Source organism: Chaetura pelagica, unplaced genomic scaffold (assembly GCF_000747805.2).
Source record: "Chaetura pelagica isolate M959 unplaced genomic scaffold, ChaPel_1.0 scaffold76, whole genome shotgun sequence".
In the NCBI taxonomy this organism is placed as follows: domain Eukaryota; kingdom Metazoa; phylum Chordata; class Aves; order Apodiformes; family Apodidae; genus Chaetura; species Chaetura pelagica.
In genome coordinates this window covers 9,950,520-9,965,220 of record NW_009970723.1, presented here as the reverse complement: position 1 = coordinate 9,965,220, position 14,701 = coordinate 9,950,520, and the positions used below count along the sequence as shown (strand labels likewise).

The 14,701-nt window shown below is 38.6% G+C and overlaps 1 protein-coding gene across 1 annotated transcript in view; it reads left to right on the top strand.

The window, feature by feature from the left end:
* Positions 1 to 515: 515 nt before the first annotated feature.
* RGS22 (regulator of G-protein signaling 22) overlaps positions 516 to 14,701 on the top strand; it is a 61,173-nt gene continuing 46,987 nt past the window's right edge. Inside the window, exons 1-4 of the mRNA XM_010006522.1 lie at positions 516 to 548; positions 1,237 to 1,299; positions 10,419 to 10,640; positions 14,210 to 14,295. Coding sequence (XP_010004824.1) covers positions 516 to 548; positions 1,237 to 1,299; positions 10,419 to 10,640; positions 14,210 to 14,295 — 404 coding nt within the window. The remainder of the gene's footprint in view (positions 549 to 1,236; positions 1,300 to 10,418; positions 10,641 to 14,209; positions 14,296 to 14,701) is intronic.

Below are 14,701 nucleotides of genomic sequence, written 5' to 3'. Positions count from 1 at the left end.
GTCCCGTATCAGAAACACCAGCAACCACAAGTGCTAAGGAGTAAATGTTGGCAGACTAAGGCAGGACAAACAGAGTCAGTTCTGGTTGTGGCTTGTCATGCAGCACTCAGACGCCCACCTGAGTTCTTATTAAAGTAGATCAGGTCAAGATTTCTTCCTTACCTAAGCCTCTAATTATTAGGTTATACACTGTAGGATTCTGATCAAGATATTGCCTGCTTAGAAGTGATACCACAAAGACTGTGCATAACATCTCTTGAACACTACTCCTCACTAGCGCATTTCAGTGCTACGAACTTAAGAAACAGAACAAAAGATTTGTGTCACAAGACCTTTGCTGGTATCAGCAAATACATTTGATTTAGGTGCATTCTCTGTGAGTTGTAGGGCAGAAATAATAGAATATTCAAAAAACTGAGTCTGCTAAAAATTACTCAGAAGTCTTCATTATACTGAAGACAGATTTCTGAAGACCAGTGTAATAATGTTCTGCTTTTACCACCTGTTGAACTGGAATGGGGACAGTGGTGATATTGAGTGCAGTAGAAGTAAGATTTGGATCAAAATTTATCAAATTGTCAATAGCAAAATAAATTCATTTCTATTCTACAGATTTTGAGCCTTGTTAAGAGGTTAAAATGCAAGGGTCAGAAAAGGTACAAAAACACTGCAGTCTTTGCTTCTGATGAAGTCAACAGAAAGCTTCACAGTTCTGTCATACTCCAGTTATGGCATATACTGCTTCCTTGGTGAGCCAAATTATAGATCAGTGAACTCCCTTTTATTCCCCAAACATCCTCCAAAACGTCCCCAAGAAACAGTGTGGGAGTACAAGCAGGCTCTGGTGAACTTTTACACTCCCCTCCTTCTCAGATGCAAGAGAGAAACGGGTAATTTCTATGCTATTAGCTTACGCACGTTTTTTCAAAAGTAAACAAGCAGATTTCCAGCATTTAGAAGCTCTTGGGTTTATGGAGGTTTTATCTTTAAATTTCTTGGCAAAGTATTTACCTTCATGTGTGTTTTTTAAATTGCTAAGGTCCTCAGTGGTGTGCAATGGCTAAAATATAACAATGATGCAATTCTTTTTTTTCCCAAAGTAGGAAATAACATTTTGCAAAAAAATGTTTGCAAGTTTTATCTTGTGGAAAAGTAATTGTTTGAGGCAACAGTGCATTTAAACTATGTTAGCCCACATTAGTGCAAGCCTTGATTTGTGGTTTTGTCTCTCTGTAGGAAGAATACTTAGACACAGATGATATGCTTGTGGAATATTTTAATGAATTTTTGAGTCTTCCGGTGAGTACCTTACAGAAACTCCTTGCAAAATACAAAAAAAACACTTTACCAAGATCAGCAGAAAGATAATCCAGCTTAGAACACACCACATTTTGCCACTGGGTAGTTAATATGTGTGCAGTTCAATGGTAGCAACTCTTATTGCTCAATGTTATTATCAGTGTTAGGAAAAATAACATGGTATCTGGATTTCTAGGAACAAATATTTTTGTGCAAATTTGCCTATTTAAATCTCAGTGCACTCAGCAATTAATAACCACTTCACCTCAGGAATCAACTCTGTTTCTCTTTGTGGCTGTGCAGACCTCCAAGTTGGCCCTCCCTTCCTCTTCATCTCCCATCTGCAGCTAGAAGGATGCAGGCTTTCACTGTATTCTGGGTGCTGATCCTGCTGCGGTTAAACAGCCACACCCAGTACTCTATGTTTAACCAGTTGTCCTATATTTTGCTCATTTTAATCTGCTCTACCTCCCCATGCTCTCATGGGAGTCATGTGTACTGTCCTGCTCCCTCAATGCAGCAACCTCATCCAACTTCATCTTAGTAGTCTTGACCCTGATTATCCCTGTTCTCTCCATCCCCATACCTCACACATAGACCTTTCCACAGTGTCACTCATGGCTCTTATGGTGTGTCCCAGCCAAAATACCCCAGAGCTGCCCCACAGCCTGTCTCCCTCCCGAAGCACTGCAGCCCAACAGGCTGCACTCTCAGAACCACTTCAGGCAACTTACTTGGTAGGAATCGCTGCCAACATTAAGAAGGGGCAGAATATTTCTTGATGCACCTTAGATCTAGGACTGTTGTGCAGCCACTATTGAAATTAGTTCAGTTATGGTTCAGGCTTACCAAACTGAACTACACATAAGTGTGCTGTCTAAGCCACATCACAGATTTGTGTAAGTATACACATAATGGGAGTTGCAGAGCTAAGGATAGTAGAAGGGGCTCCACATGCCAATTTTTTATCTTTGAGTAGAATCTGAAGCTATTACCTCTGTATCAGAGTATGGGTTTTGTGCACTGCAGTGATACTGACTTCTCTCAGGAGCTCAGCCTTTACATGCTTTCATCATACTGCAAGATTCCTAACAAAAACTTTTACAAAGCTAGGGGAACATGGAAGAAAATGTGTGGTGAGAGGCTTATTTTTTTAATCTTTCTTCCCTCCCGCTCCCCTCTTGCAGCTGCTTTAGGATCTCTGCCTAATCCAAGCCTAACTATATAGCTTTCAAACCCAGGCCTCCTTCCCTGTGCCAGATTGTTCTTAGCACAGGAATACCATCCTCCACGCCTTTGCTGCTTATTTGGAAATTATGCTTCAAGTTTTCCCCAAATCACAGAGGATGGAGCGGGTAAGAAGTTCAGAGTGCTTAGTCTCTGTGTCTCCTTGGACATGCACAGATTTCAGGACATCTATTAGAGGCCAAAATTCTCTGTAGCCTCAGAGGGCTCCTCAGCCTGCAGTCCTGGCGTGGCTCAGCAGCTCTGAACCACAATAATTGTCCAGGCACTCCTGATGACTCTGAAAGCCCACAGAAATGACTTCACAGATGCTCCTGAGTAAACAGTTTTACACTGGTAATCTTGGTGGGTTTCTAAGATGATACATAGTCTCTCTTCTATGTATTCACTTATCTTCATAAAAACACATGCTCTACTAACTATTTTTATTTGTAATGTTCTCATAATTGGTTTTATTTTCTCTTCGATCTTTTCCTGAGGATCTACCCTCTCCAGGACTAAATTCTATTAATGCTTTGAGTTCTGTGGTTTGAATACCTTATATTCCCACTTTCCCTCTCCTTCTCAGAAGGCTTCTACTAAAACACCGCATTGAAATTTCCATTGCTTTATTCTTGTTGTGCTTATACCCTGTTGCCTGGGAACAGTATTACCCAGGTGTGCTAGTAGTTAGGCAACAAGTTAAACTGAAAATATTGTGTGACTTGATACAAGAAATCAGGGGTAGCATATGCTTATTTTAAGAAACTGCCTCTGCATTGATTTATAATGTACCACTAGTGTATGAAATGTTGTATCATTGGGGACTTTCTATAGCAGCAGCAGCATTTTTTTTTTCTTTGATTTACAGTATCTCCTTCAAGCAATTCTGTTGTTATAATAATAGTACAATCTGACACAAATATCTAGGTACTCTAAAGATCCACATATTGTAATGAAGGATAGTTTACAAGGAAAATATTTCTGAAAGATAAAATAGTATTAAAAAACCCAAGAGGGCATTGATTTTGCAGTAGCAGAAACCAATGACATGACATGCAAATGAGTTACACCTTCCGTAGTAACTTATCTAAGGCGGAAGATTTCAGAGAAACTGTGGCCTGGGTGCATTTCCATTTCTAGCCATTCAGGCATCCCAAGAATTCAAATATTTGATCTGTGTATTTAATACATCCAAGAATATGTTTAGCCAGGAATGAAAATTCAGAAGTCAGAAATGTCCATGCAGATCAGTGTTGGAGGCCTCAGGAAGAAAGGGCAATAATGACAACTTGTTTCTCGTGCACTCTACAAGCTGCCTGCTCCTTGTTCCACCCCAAGTCCATGCTGGGGCCTCGCTCTTCATTTTCCTCCTACCAATGATCCTGATGAAGACACACTCCTCCTCTTTGTGACCTCAAAGAGTTGCACTAGAGACAAGAGAACTAACTGCCCTTCTGTTGAAGCATATTTAGGAGATAGCACTCTTGGTGTCAAGTCTCTGGCTGTGGGTTTCTCTTGCAGCAGAAAAATACCAAATGACACCAGTTTTAGCAACTTCAGATTTGAACACTACTTCTTTTGAAAGTTGTTCTCATTATAAAAGCTCTCTGCTCATAAAAAAAAAAAAAAAAAAAAAAGGAAAAAGAAAAAGAGAGAGACTGAAGCATTACTTTGCCCCTTTTATCACATTAAACACATTCTCCTTTCCTTGCTCAGGAGCATATAGGTGTCCTACCAATGGCACACAGAAAGAAAAGGTAGTATGCTGTAGGTAGATTGCTTGATAAAATTTTCATGTGAGTAGGAACTGTTGTGGTATGGTTTAAAAAAATTCTGCTAAATGGTCTAGGAATATGGATATGAGCCAGTATGTAGCTAACAGATTTAACTTAAATGTGACTCTGCTGAGTAGTCAGGGATCCAGGATTTGGTGTAGGTGATGATTCCGAAAACAATAAAAACACAAGCAACAAATTTTGGGCGAATTGGTCTTGCTAAAAACAATGGTGCTGAAAATCTGCTGCTGTCAAGAGTAAGAACAGACCTGACCTAGGACTAGCAGGTGATGGAAAGGGCAGAAAGCAAAAATCCACTCTTCTGTACATCTCAGGCCATTCTCTGTAGTGAAGATGGTTGTAAATAAATCAGTGCATCAATGCATCAATTCAAGGCATTAATCCATGCTCATAAGTTTCCTCTTGTCTTTTCCATGTGTGTGGAGGGAGGCTGAATGTGTTAATAGAACCTCCCTTAAACAGGCTTTTATGTCAGGAAGGCCTTACATGCATGTTATGTTGGGTTGTACCCAGGCCTAAAAGTTGTTTGCTATCTTTGACATTCAAGGAAGCAGAAGCTGTCCACACTTTTTTCTTCTTGATAGCAGGTTTTCTCAAAGTGCTCTTCTCTCTTAATTAGGTTGTGGTATATGATTACGACTTGTGCCTTACTCATTGACTGAATGAGTCAGGCTCAGTCAATGGGAAATTTGCTATTGACCATGTGCAGTGTGAATTCTCCAGGCACTTCTTAGAGCTGCTCAAATTCTCTTCTGGTTTGGACTCACACATTTATTTATGATACACACATGCCCATCTTAAGGAAGTTTTGGCAAAGCTCCCAGGTGAGGTCTCTAAGAATTCTTACCCTTTCAGGGCCTTAACCTAAGAGGTGGCCAAGCAGTGGTCATTCTATCTCTCTTGGGATCAAACTGTGTTACTTGGAGTGGGATGGAGTGAGCATATTTACACATTTGTTAGGTGTATCTGAAGTTAAGTATATCTAAAACTGTTAAGGCAAGAGAACAATGAGATTTATAGGTCTGATATCCTGGCAACAAGGTGATGGATGCTGTTTTGGTTGCTGTTTTGGGAGGAGTGAGTGAAATTTGCTTTCCCTTCAGTTAAGCGTACAACTTTAGGTTTTGGAATTACGTATTTTATTTATTCTTCAGCTGAAACCATTTTCAATGTGTGTTTGACAGCAAAGAAATGCAATTATTTATTTATTTAATAGTGTGGCTATACCATAGCCTGAAAACAGTTTTTTGTTGTTTGCTTGGAGATTTTTTTCTGGAGCTGAGATGACTACACTGAGTTACATTTATCATACTGTGTTCAAGGGGTGAATTGCCTGTGAGCGAAACAGTTTGCAAAGCCTGTAGGTAGACTTCTTACTTGTTGGTATCCTTAACTCCTTGTTGAACCTGTTTATTGTGCTAAATTGATAATGTATGAATCCCAAGTTTCAAGGCTCCTGCCAAACTGGACTTATATTTTCTTAACATCTTGAGGTATAATTTGGCTCTGGAGTTCTCCCTCTCTATCTTCAAAGGATCAGAAATTGGCCCAAACTAGAGAGAGAGTGTAGTTAAGAATGCATTGATACTCTTAGTCTTTTGTTAGTATATTTTCCTTGTCTGTAAAAAGCCAAAGCACTTGCTAAATGTGGGGTAGAGAAAGACATTTCTTCGTATATTAGATTGGCAAGGATAATTTTTTCCCCTTCCTTTATAGTTTGGGCTGTCACCTGCTCCTTAACATAGGCATCTTCACCAAACAGATTCTTTGTTATTACAATGACCTAGAACATTGGCAATGCCATAACCCTCTTTCATTTTTGTCCTGTGAAATGTGTGGGAATGGTTGGATTGTGTGTTTTGCTCTGAAGCTTTTCACATACTGAGAGGGAAATAGATTGACTGATCCCCTCTGTCCTGCACTGAAAATGGGAAAATGCTTCCTGAAAGAAATCAGGTTAATTTTTTTGTGTGTTCCCATTTGTTTGTTTTTTTTTGTTGTTGTTTTTTTGTTGTGTTTTTTTTTCATAACATTAGAACTTTTCATTTTGTGGTGGGGATGAGTTAAGATGGTCAGGACTTACTTCTTCTTTTATTATGCTTATAAAAACATTCTGATTTATCATTCTAGCTTTCTTAAATAAGCAAGTGAATTATGCTTCCCCAGAAAGGCTTAAACAGTTCTGAAATGCCTTTATACAATACTTTAACAGGATGTTCTATCTGGTAGAATTTGGGATTTGTACAGAATCACAGATCAGTCATGCTGGAAGGGGTTTTGGGCAGATTTGTAGTCCAGCCTTCTACTCAAAGCAGGGTCAATGCTTTAGTGTTGACATCATGTCGGTCTTGGAAATCTCCAACAACTCATTCCATTGTCAGTCTGGACAACCTCTTCCAATGTTATTTGTCTGGCAGCTGCCTTTTTTCTTATATACAGTTGAAAGCTCTACTGTTCCAGTACATGACCATGGTCTCTTGTCGTCCCACCAGGCACCTCTGTGAAAAGCCTGGCTCTGTCTTCTCAGTAACCTCCTTGTAAGTACTTTAAGACTGCTTGCTTGTTCCTTCCAGAGCCGTATTTTCTTCAGGCTAAACAAGGCGTGTTCCCCCAGCTTCTCACAGGGCTAGTTCTCCAACCTCTGACCATCTCAGTGGTTGTCTCCTTGATGTATTAAAATTCATGAACAACTTTCTTGTACCAGGGACCCAACACTGGATGCAGTATTCAAGAGGTAGTCTTACTAGTGTCATGTTAGGGGGATCTGCTGCCTACTCTCTGCTTGATACAAGAAGTATACATGCCTTTTGGTGTTCCTGGATATAGCTAACTACAACTTGGTCCAAAACTCTAAAAGTCTGGACTAGAATAATCATTTTCAGTCAAGTATGTAGTCTATGAAGTCTTAATCTTCTTATCCCATGAGCGTATGTTCTTTTGTTCCATTAGTGTGTTCATCTTATTGTAATCAGACTCTCAAAATAGCAATACAGTTTACATTTTAAAGGTTTTCACTAGCATCTGTTTCACTTAATTAAAATTGTTTAATTAATTAGAATGTGTGCTGAAAAAATTAGATCTAGAGTAATTTACAAAGGATTAAGTAAAAGTATGCGTGTGATAAACTAAGGTTTTCCTTGCTTAGTTTTCAACTTGCATAACATGGAACCAAAATAATCTGGTCATGTCTAGTCATGTAGCCCTATATGATGGAATTTGCCCTTTTTTTTCTTCTTCTTTCTGCAAGCAAGAGCATTTCCAATTCTGAGACATTGAAGCACCTTGTTTCTTAGTGTACTTCTTTCTGTTTCTTTTTAAAAAGCATTAAAAAAAATAAGGAAGAAAACATTTGGAGTCTATTAAGGTTGCACAGTTAGTCACTTAAAAGCTGGTAGCAGCTCAAATTAGGTTTGAAAGTAAATCAAATGTACACATATCAAACTGGGAGGGGGTCTGAATGAAGTATAGAGGAATCTACTACACATAAAAGTCTCTTTAAAATGCTGTTCAGTCCATCTGGAGAAAAAGCACTAAAACCCAGAGTACCCTGGAGAAAATTAATGCCAAAAGAGGCACAAGGTGTCAGAGAACAAAAACCAAGCCATGATTTCAGCTGAAGCTGGGTAACTAAACAGACTAATGCTGTTTGAATGCATGGCTCTGAGCAATGACAGTCTGATGTCATAGGCACTAATCATGCACTTAAAGCTCACACATGCTATGTGCATTGCCAGACTGAGCCTCCACAGGATAAGTAGAGAATTTTGTAACCACATGTTGCAGCCACATGGTTTCATCCTGGGCATTGCTCTATAAGACCTTGATCAACAAGGGGCCTTCAAACAGAAGTAACAAAATAGCTGAGGCTGATGTGGTTCCTTTGGATTTACACAGGTGTGAAGAAGAATAAAATTGGTCTGTAACATATTTCTATATTATAGGTAGCATGTATTCAGCATATGTAGTATGTATATGAATTATAGCTATATGTGTATACATGTGATACATAAAAAAGTTGAAGGAAATGAAAAATACATTGGTTGAAAAAAAAAAAAAAGTCCTAGAATCATGGAAGGGACCTCTAAAGGTCATCTAGTCCAACCCCCTTACAATAATCAGGGACACCTCACACTAGAACAGATTGCTCAGATCCCCATCAAGCCTGACCTTGAATGTCTCCAGGGATGGGGACTCCACCACCTCTCTAGGCAACCTGTTCCAGTGATCCACCACCCTCCTATTAAATAACTTTTTCCTAATGTTCAACCTAAATCTACCCTTCTCTAGCTTGAAACCAGTACCCCTTGTCCTATTGTTCCATGCCCTAGTGAACAGGTGTCACCAGTTGACTCAGGTTCAACAACAATGCTCTCAATCTCCCCTCCCACCCAGGTAGCGAAGGAGAGAGAAAAAGAGAGAGACTTGGCTGGATCGAAAACTAAACTACATAGCTTTAATTAAACACTAATGATATAAGAAAATATATACAATTATATACAAATATGTTCAAGTATGAGCAAAAGCCTCTTGCCTCCTCCTACCCCCAGCAACTCCCACAGCATCTCCTGAGCTGGAACAGTCACAAAAAATCCTGGAGCTGCAGGACAGAGAGCAGAGTGATGAGGGTCAGGAGAGCTCGAGCCTGGGGGTTGATGGTGATGGATGGATGGAGTCCTCCCTGGACACTGGCCATGGATGGAAGAGAAGGGAAGGAGAAGCAGGAAGGAAGTTGTCTTCTGTGATCTCTGACCTTCCTCTGAGCTTATGTAGATCTATGGAATGGAATATCTCTGGCCAAATTTGCTGTCTGTCTAATTCAGCCTCCTATGGGGGAGTCATAGATCTCCCTATAGTGTCTGAGCTGGCAGAGTAAAGATGTGACCTTGAAGACCAGCAGTTAGAAAAACACTCCACTGTTATCAGTCTTAGTTGGAACACTCTGCTACTAGTTAAAAGAAAGCTTACTGAAGAAAAAAAAAATCAGTAAAAGGAAAATTGGCTTCATCCTGGCTCAAACCAGGACAACAGGTCTTCCCCAGCCTTCTTATAGGCTCCTTTCAGGTATTGGAAAATAATCTTATTAAGTGCAGGGGAACCACAGCTGTACAAACATCAGGTGGGATCCTCTCTGGAATGAAGCCAAAATGAGTCTTGGCACTGTGTCTCAATATGGCCAGAATTGTATTCAGTTCTTAAATACAACATTCTTTCTCATCCTTCAGCTCAGTGTGGAGGTGCTTATATGCACTGGTTGTATATAAACTTATATTCATAACTGTGTTGGATATCCCTCCATTACTTCTGTAAAATTCATCCTTATTTTCCCACTCTGTTTCAAGTAAGAGGATTTGAAAGATGGAGTAATACCAGAGCTCAAAAGATGAAAGATGGCTCTGTTTTGATGTGTACATATGCAGTGGGTTTTTTCTAAGCTGACAAAAGTTACAACTACATAGCTGAAGTTGAACTTTGGTCTACCTCATGTATTATACAGTAACTGACTGAACTACTGATGTACAATAAAACTTATTACAGGTTTTGGTAGGTGTTAGACCTAAAAGTAACAATATGGTGAAAAGCCTCTCCTACATATGGAAATCTTCAGATTTATCTCCTCAAATGCATCTCATATTCAAAAGTTCAGCTTAATTGCTAATCTTTTCAAGCCTTGATTGTTTGTGGTAATGAATGGGAGAATAACTCTGGAGATCTGGTCCTTATGTGAGTAGTCCCCTGTAGAACAGTTACTAAAGTCACTGTAAATTAGATAGTATAGATATCTGTGCACTGGATCTATTATTTACATGTGAAAAAGAATTGTCTGTGATCTACAATGAGTTAAATTCTTGATAATTAAGCATAGCTGAGACATAAAGTAGAAATGCATTGGAAAGCTATACAGTGAAGAGGCTAAAAAACAAGAATGCAGAAAAAATACTGTTCCAGGCCCTGAACATAAACTACAGTAGGCAAGAGAAAAAAGTCTCCTAATACCAGCATGCATTCTGTAGGATGCTTCATTACTATAAAAAGTAACTTTTTAAAATTAGAGTTCCCTTATTACAACATTATAAACTTTTCAAACTTCTTTTGTAGACTTTTGCCCAGCCAGTTAAATTTAACCCTGAATTCAGGGTTTTTGAAGTAGTTAATGATGCTCCACAACTCCTGGAAAACCAGCTGAAAAAAATTCTACGTGATCAGACACCTCCAAAGCCCATTTATGATGTTCTAAGGAGAGCAAAGAATGATGGGCAGCTCTCCAAAATGCGCAGCACTTCTCCAGCCCTCAATATTGATCCAAATTACAACACTATGGTAAGCATCTTATAGCCCCTAAGTTTATATTTAGACCTTACTGTAGAGATACTGGCAGTAGTTATTGTTGTGTTTGGCCTGGTAGCTTGGGAAAAATGTTAATTTATGTTAGGAAAATGTAATGACGGGCCAAATTATGCCCTGCAATGCACATGTGTCTACCAGACAAGTGAATGGAATTACACATGTACATCCTGTAACACAGAATTTTGAAGATTCTGCAGGGCAGGATTCAGTTGTGTGGTCTGAATATTTTTTAATATTAAAAGAAAAAATATTATGACAACAGTTACTTTACTAGTGATCCCTGGAATGTGTAAATTGACTGAAACTAATGCATCTCAGTCTTTCCTTATTAATTAATTTCCGTATGTGGCTCTGAGCTCATCTGTGGTCTGGCAACACGTAAGTCTCTTTTCCATTAATTCCCAAGGGATTTACATGGTTAGCATCAATTGAAGTGGCCAGAGAAAATAATCTTTGGCAACTTGAAAGCTAAATTAGTGGAAAGATATGTTGGATTTTAGAAATAAATTCTTGTTTCAGTCTCTATCAATTTTGGTATTCTTACCTGTTTATTTTCAGGACTTCCTTCAGAATCAAATTAGGGAGGTAAAAATTGGGAACTGGAGCTCCATACACACTTGAGAGACTACAAGATAATTAGTTGTGGGAGTTTACCCTTACACAACAGGTTTGGAGGATAAAAAAAATCACTGGCATACTAGGTTTATTCCTTTCTTGCTTACTTTGCATTGGTGTGACTGATGTGACTTCAGTTCATTTCATTCAAGGCCAGTCTAAGGTCTTGCTACATTTTTAGAAGCAGCTGCTCTAAATTATGTCATAGCTGGAAAGCAGAGAGAAAAGCAGGGAGTTGTAATAGACTATGGCTTTGCCCAGTATAAGTTTAATGATTTTCGGAAAAGAAAACAGTGCTGAGACAGGTCAAAAAGGAGTGTATAACAAAGTGATAGTAATGTGAGATTTCAATTATCTGCATCTAAATGAACAAATGCTACAATAGAACAAAGCTTATTTGCTGTCAGGATTCAACTGAGGAAACATTGTCTGCTTGTGCAAGTGTAGCTAAGAGTGCTCTCTGGGATAATCCCACATCATTGTGATTGTGGATGGTCTTTCTTGACAAATTCAAAGGCATCACCTTGTTTTCAATATTACTTGCATCCTTCATGTCATTTGGAGCAATAGGACTCCTGTGTTGTTTAAGAATACATTACTTTCTCTGGGCCATTCTCCATAAATGAGAAAATGCATTACAGCCTTTTGAGACACAGTATGATTTGGTTCACTTTTTTCTTCTTTTTGGGAGGAAGGATGATGTTTCTTCTTATTTTTGACTCCTACTTTACTGGACAGGTAACATAGATGCCTCATCCAGTGGTCTGCAAAATAGAATGCCAAAATCATTGCTGCAGCTACACAAGGCGAGAGAAGCCAGCTTTATTAATTTTATCACACTATGACTAAACCAAAAGAAGTCCAACTACATCAAGTAGTTCAGTTCAAATCAAATAGAATTGGATCTTTTGGGCTCTGACTGATGCTGCCTTCTTTGATTTGAGTGTTTTTTTCACACTGACTCAAGAGACTGACAGCTGCTTTGGGTGTTTCATTGCTACAGAGTCAGCTTGAGTGGCCATCACTGGCACATTACGAATGAAAATGAACTATGATCAGAGAATCCTAGTAGGCCTTTCAAGCCACAGCCTGAATTTAAACACATATTGCCTAAAAATACATCCAGTTGTACTTTTTCTGTATTTTACTGATCTCTCAGACTGTTACAAACTTACAGATAAGCAAAAGTTGTGTGTGCATGCACACTTACACATTATTAGTACGTAAGTATCTTCTTATCAATAGTCAAAATCAACTTGGTGTAAAATATATTAAGACAAAAACCTGCAGAACTGGGTAGAATTGATCACAACTATGGAAAGAAACTGGCTGGCATCCCATATACTTTAGTTCAGAGAAACTCCAGTTCAGCAAAGCACTTAAGTATGTGTTTAACTTTAATCAAGGGAAGTTAAACACATACTTAAACTTAAACACATGCTAAAAGCTTTGCTGGATTGGGTCCCAGCAAGGCCTAAAACTGACTGGGTGAGGAAGCTAACCAAGGTAGCAAAAATGTAGCATCTTTATCTGGGGAAAGGGAAAAAGTAGAGGTTCCTTCCTTCTGATAGTATATATAATTTTTCATACCAGCCGTGTACAGACATGAACATATTAATAATCACTCAGATAAAAAGGTAGGCTGTGAGTCACTTAATGCATAAATATTAAAGGCCAAAAAAAAAGAGATGAACTTACGTATTTCAAAAAAACTTGTCAGTTACGAAAAGGAGGCACACACTGTGTGTTTGGGAGTAATTAGTCTCCATCTCCACAAATTACATTGTATGAGCCACTGCCAACATAAGCTTTCCATATTTTGAAATATTTTCTTCTCAATAAATGAAACCACCCACTTTCTGAGTAATTCAGATTTTTTTAAATCCCCTACAGATATATATGAGGCAGAAATAACCCCTGTCCCTAATGGAATATTAGCTCATAGAAAGAAAATGTAAAACGTAATCTATGTTAACTGATTATTTGACATAGCAAGTAGCATCCATCCTTGCCCAAACTTCACCTGTTTTTATGGACAATTGGAGTTACTGCATTCTTCCAAATCATCAGTCTCATCTTCACTAAAAGATAAAATGCACCTCAGATAAATAAACCAGGTCATCCTCTAAGAGTGGAAAATGTATGCTCTTAAAAAATACTTAAAAGTGTGTTGCGTGTAATTTCTAAAGGAAACAGCTGTGGGTCACTGTGGCCCATACTCAGAGAGCTTCTTCTCTGTGTAAGACCCTGGGTACAGTGTTTTGCTTAGTTGCCTCTGTGTAGCTTGCTGCTCAACACCTTCCTTTGACCCTCAAGCCACTCTTCGAAGGCGCTTCCCATTCTGCTGTCCAGGCAGGAGGCTTAGACCATCTAAGCAGAAATTTGTTATGAGCTTGGTTCATAACTTGTGTAGGTTTTCACTGCAAGAGTTACTGTGTGCAATGCAGTTATGCAATGCTCCAACATAAAAAGCAGGAAGGGTGATAGAGTGATGGCTTTTTATTTGTTTGATTTTAATATCCACAGCTATTCTGAGAGTATAATTTAAGTGTTTCTTATTCTTCCAGTTCTTGAGGAAAAATGTAATAGTGATTATTTATAAAACATGATAAAAATCACAGGCATCTATTTTACATTTGGATTTGTGTAGTAAAAGCATAATTCATACACACATTATTTCTGAAGGAAAAAAGCACCCATACCTTGTTAAAATGTTGTACTCTTACAGGTGAAATCAGATTTAAACCTTATTAGCTGTTAATAGGAAAGTAGATTAACACTCAACTGGAAAACAGATATTCTGGTCACTGTGTATTTGTCTTCCTGAGACAATGCTTCTGTAGAAGGGCTAGAGAGAATCAGTCACAGGGCAAACAAACCAAGAATGTCAAGGACACTGAAAATCTTTGGCATTTCTTTTTTAATAGTGTCTTGATCGAGCACAAGCAATTCAGTGGATTAAGAAAGAAAGGCTTCCAGCATTTCTAGAAAGTGACTGTTACTTTGAATACAGGTATTGCAATCTTTTCTGCTGTCTCTGTTTTAAGTTTGCACATTTTTCTCTTCTGACTAATTAATCTTGATGGTATCCTTAATATGTTTTCTCCTACCTCTTGTCTGGTTTAATTTTAGCATTTGAGTGACTTGGATAAAGTAAAATCAGTGACCTTTTTAACTTGATATTCTGTAATTTTCCTTGGACATGAATTACATACCGTGTCAGAGCATTGCAGAGAAAGAGTAGGGTTTATAATTTTCTGAATCTCTGTTCCACTAAAATCTACTGTAGGTGATCCTGCTGTAGCAGGGGTGTTGGACTAGAAGATCTTCAGAGGTCCCTTCCAACCCCAACCACTCTGTGACTCTGAAAGATACCAAGGTAGCAATGCATCTTTCTCTAATCACTGTGAGGCCATGTG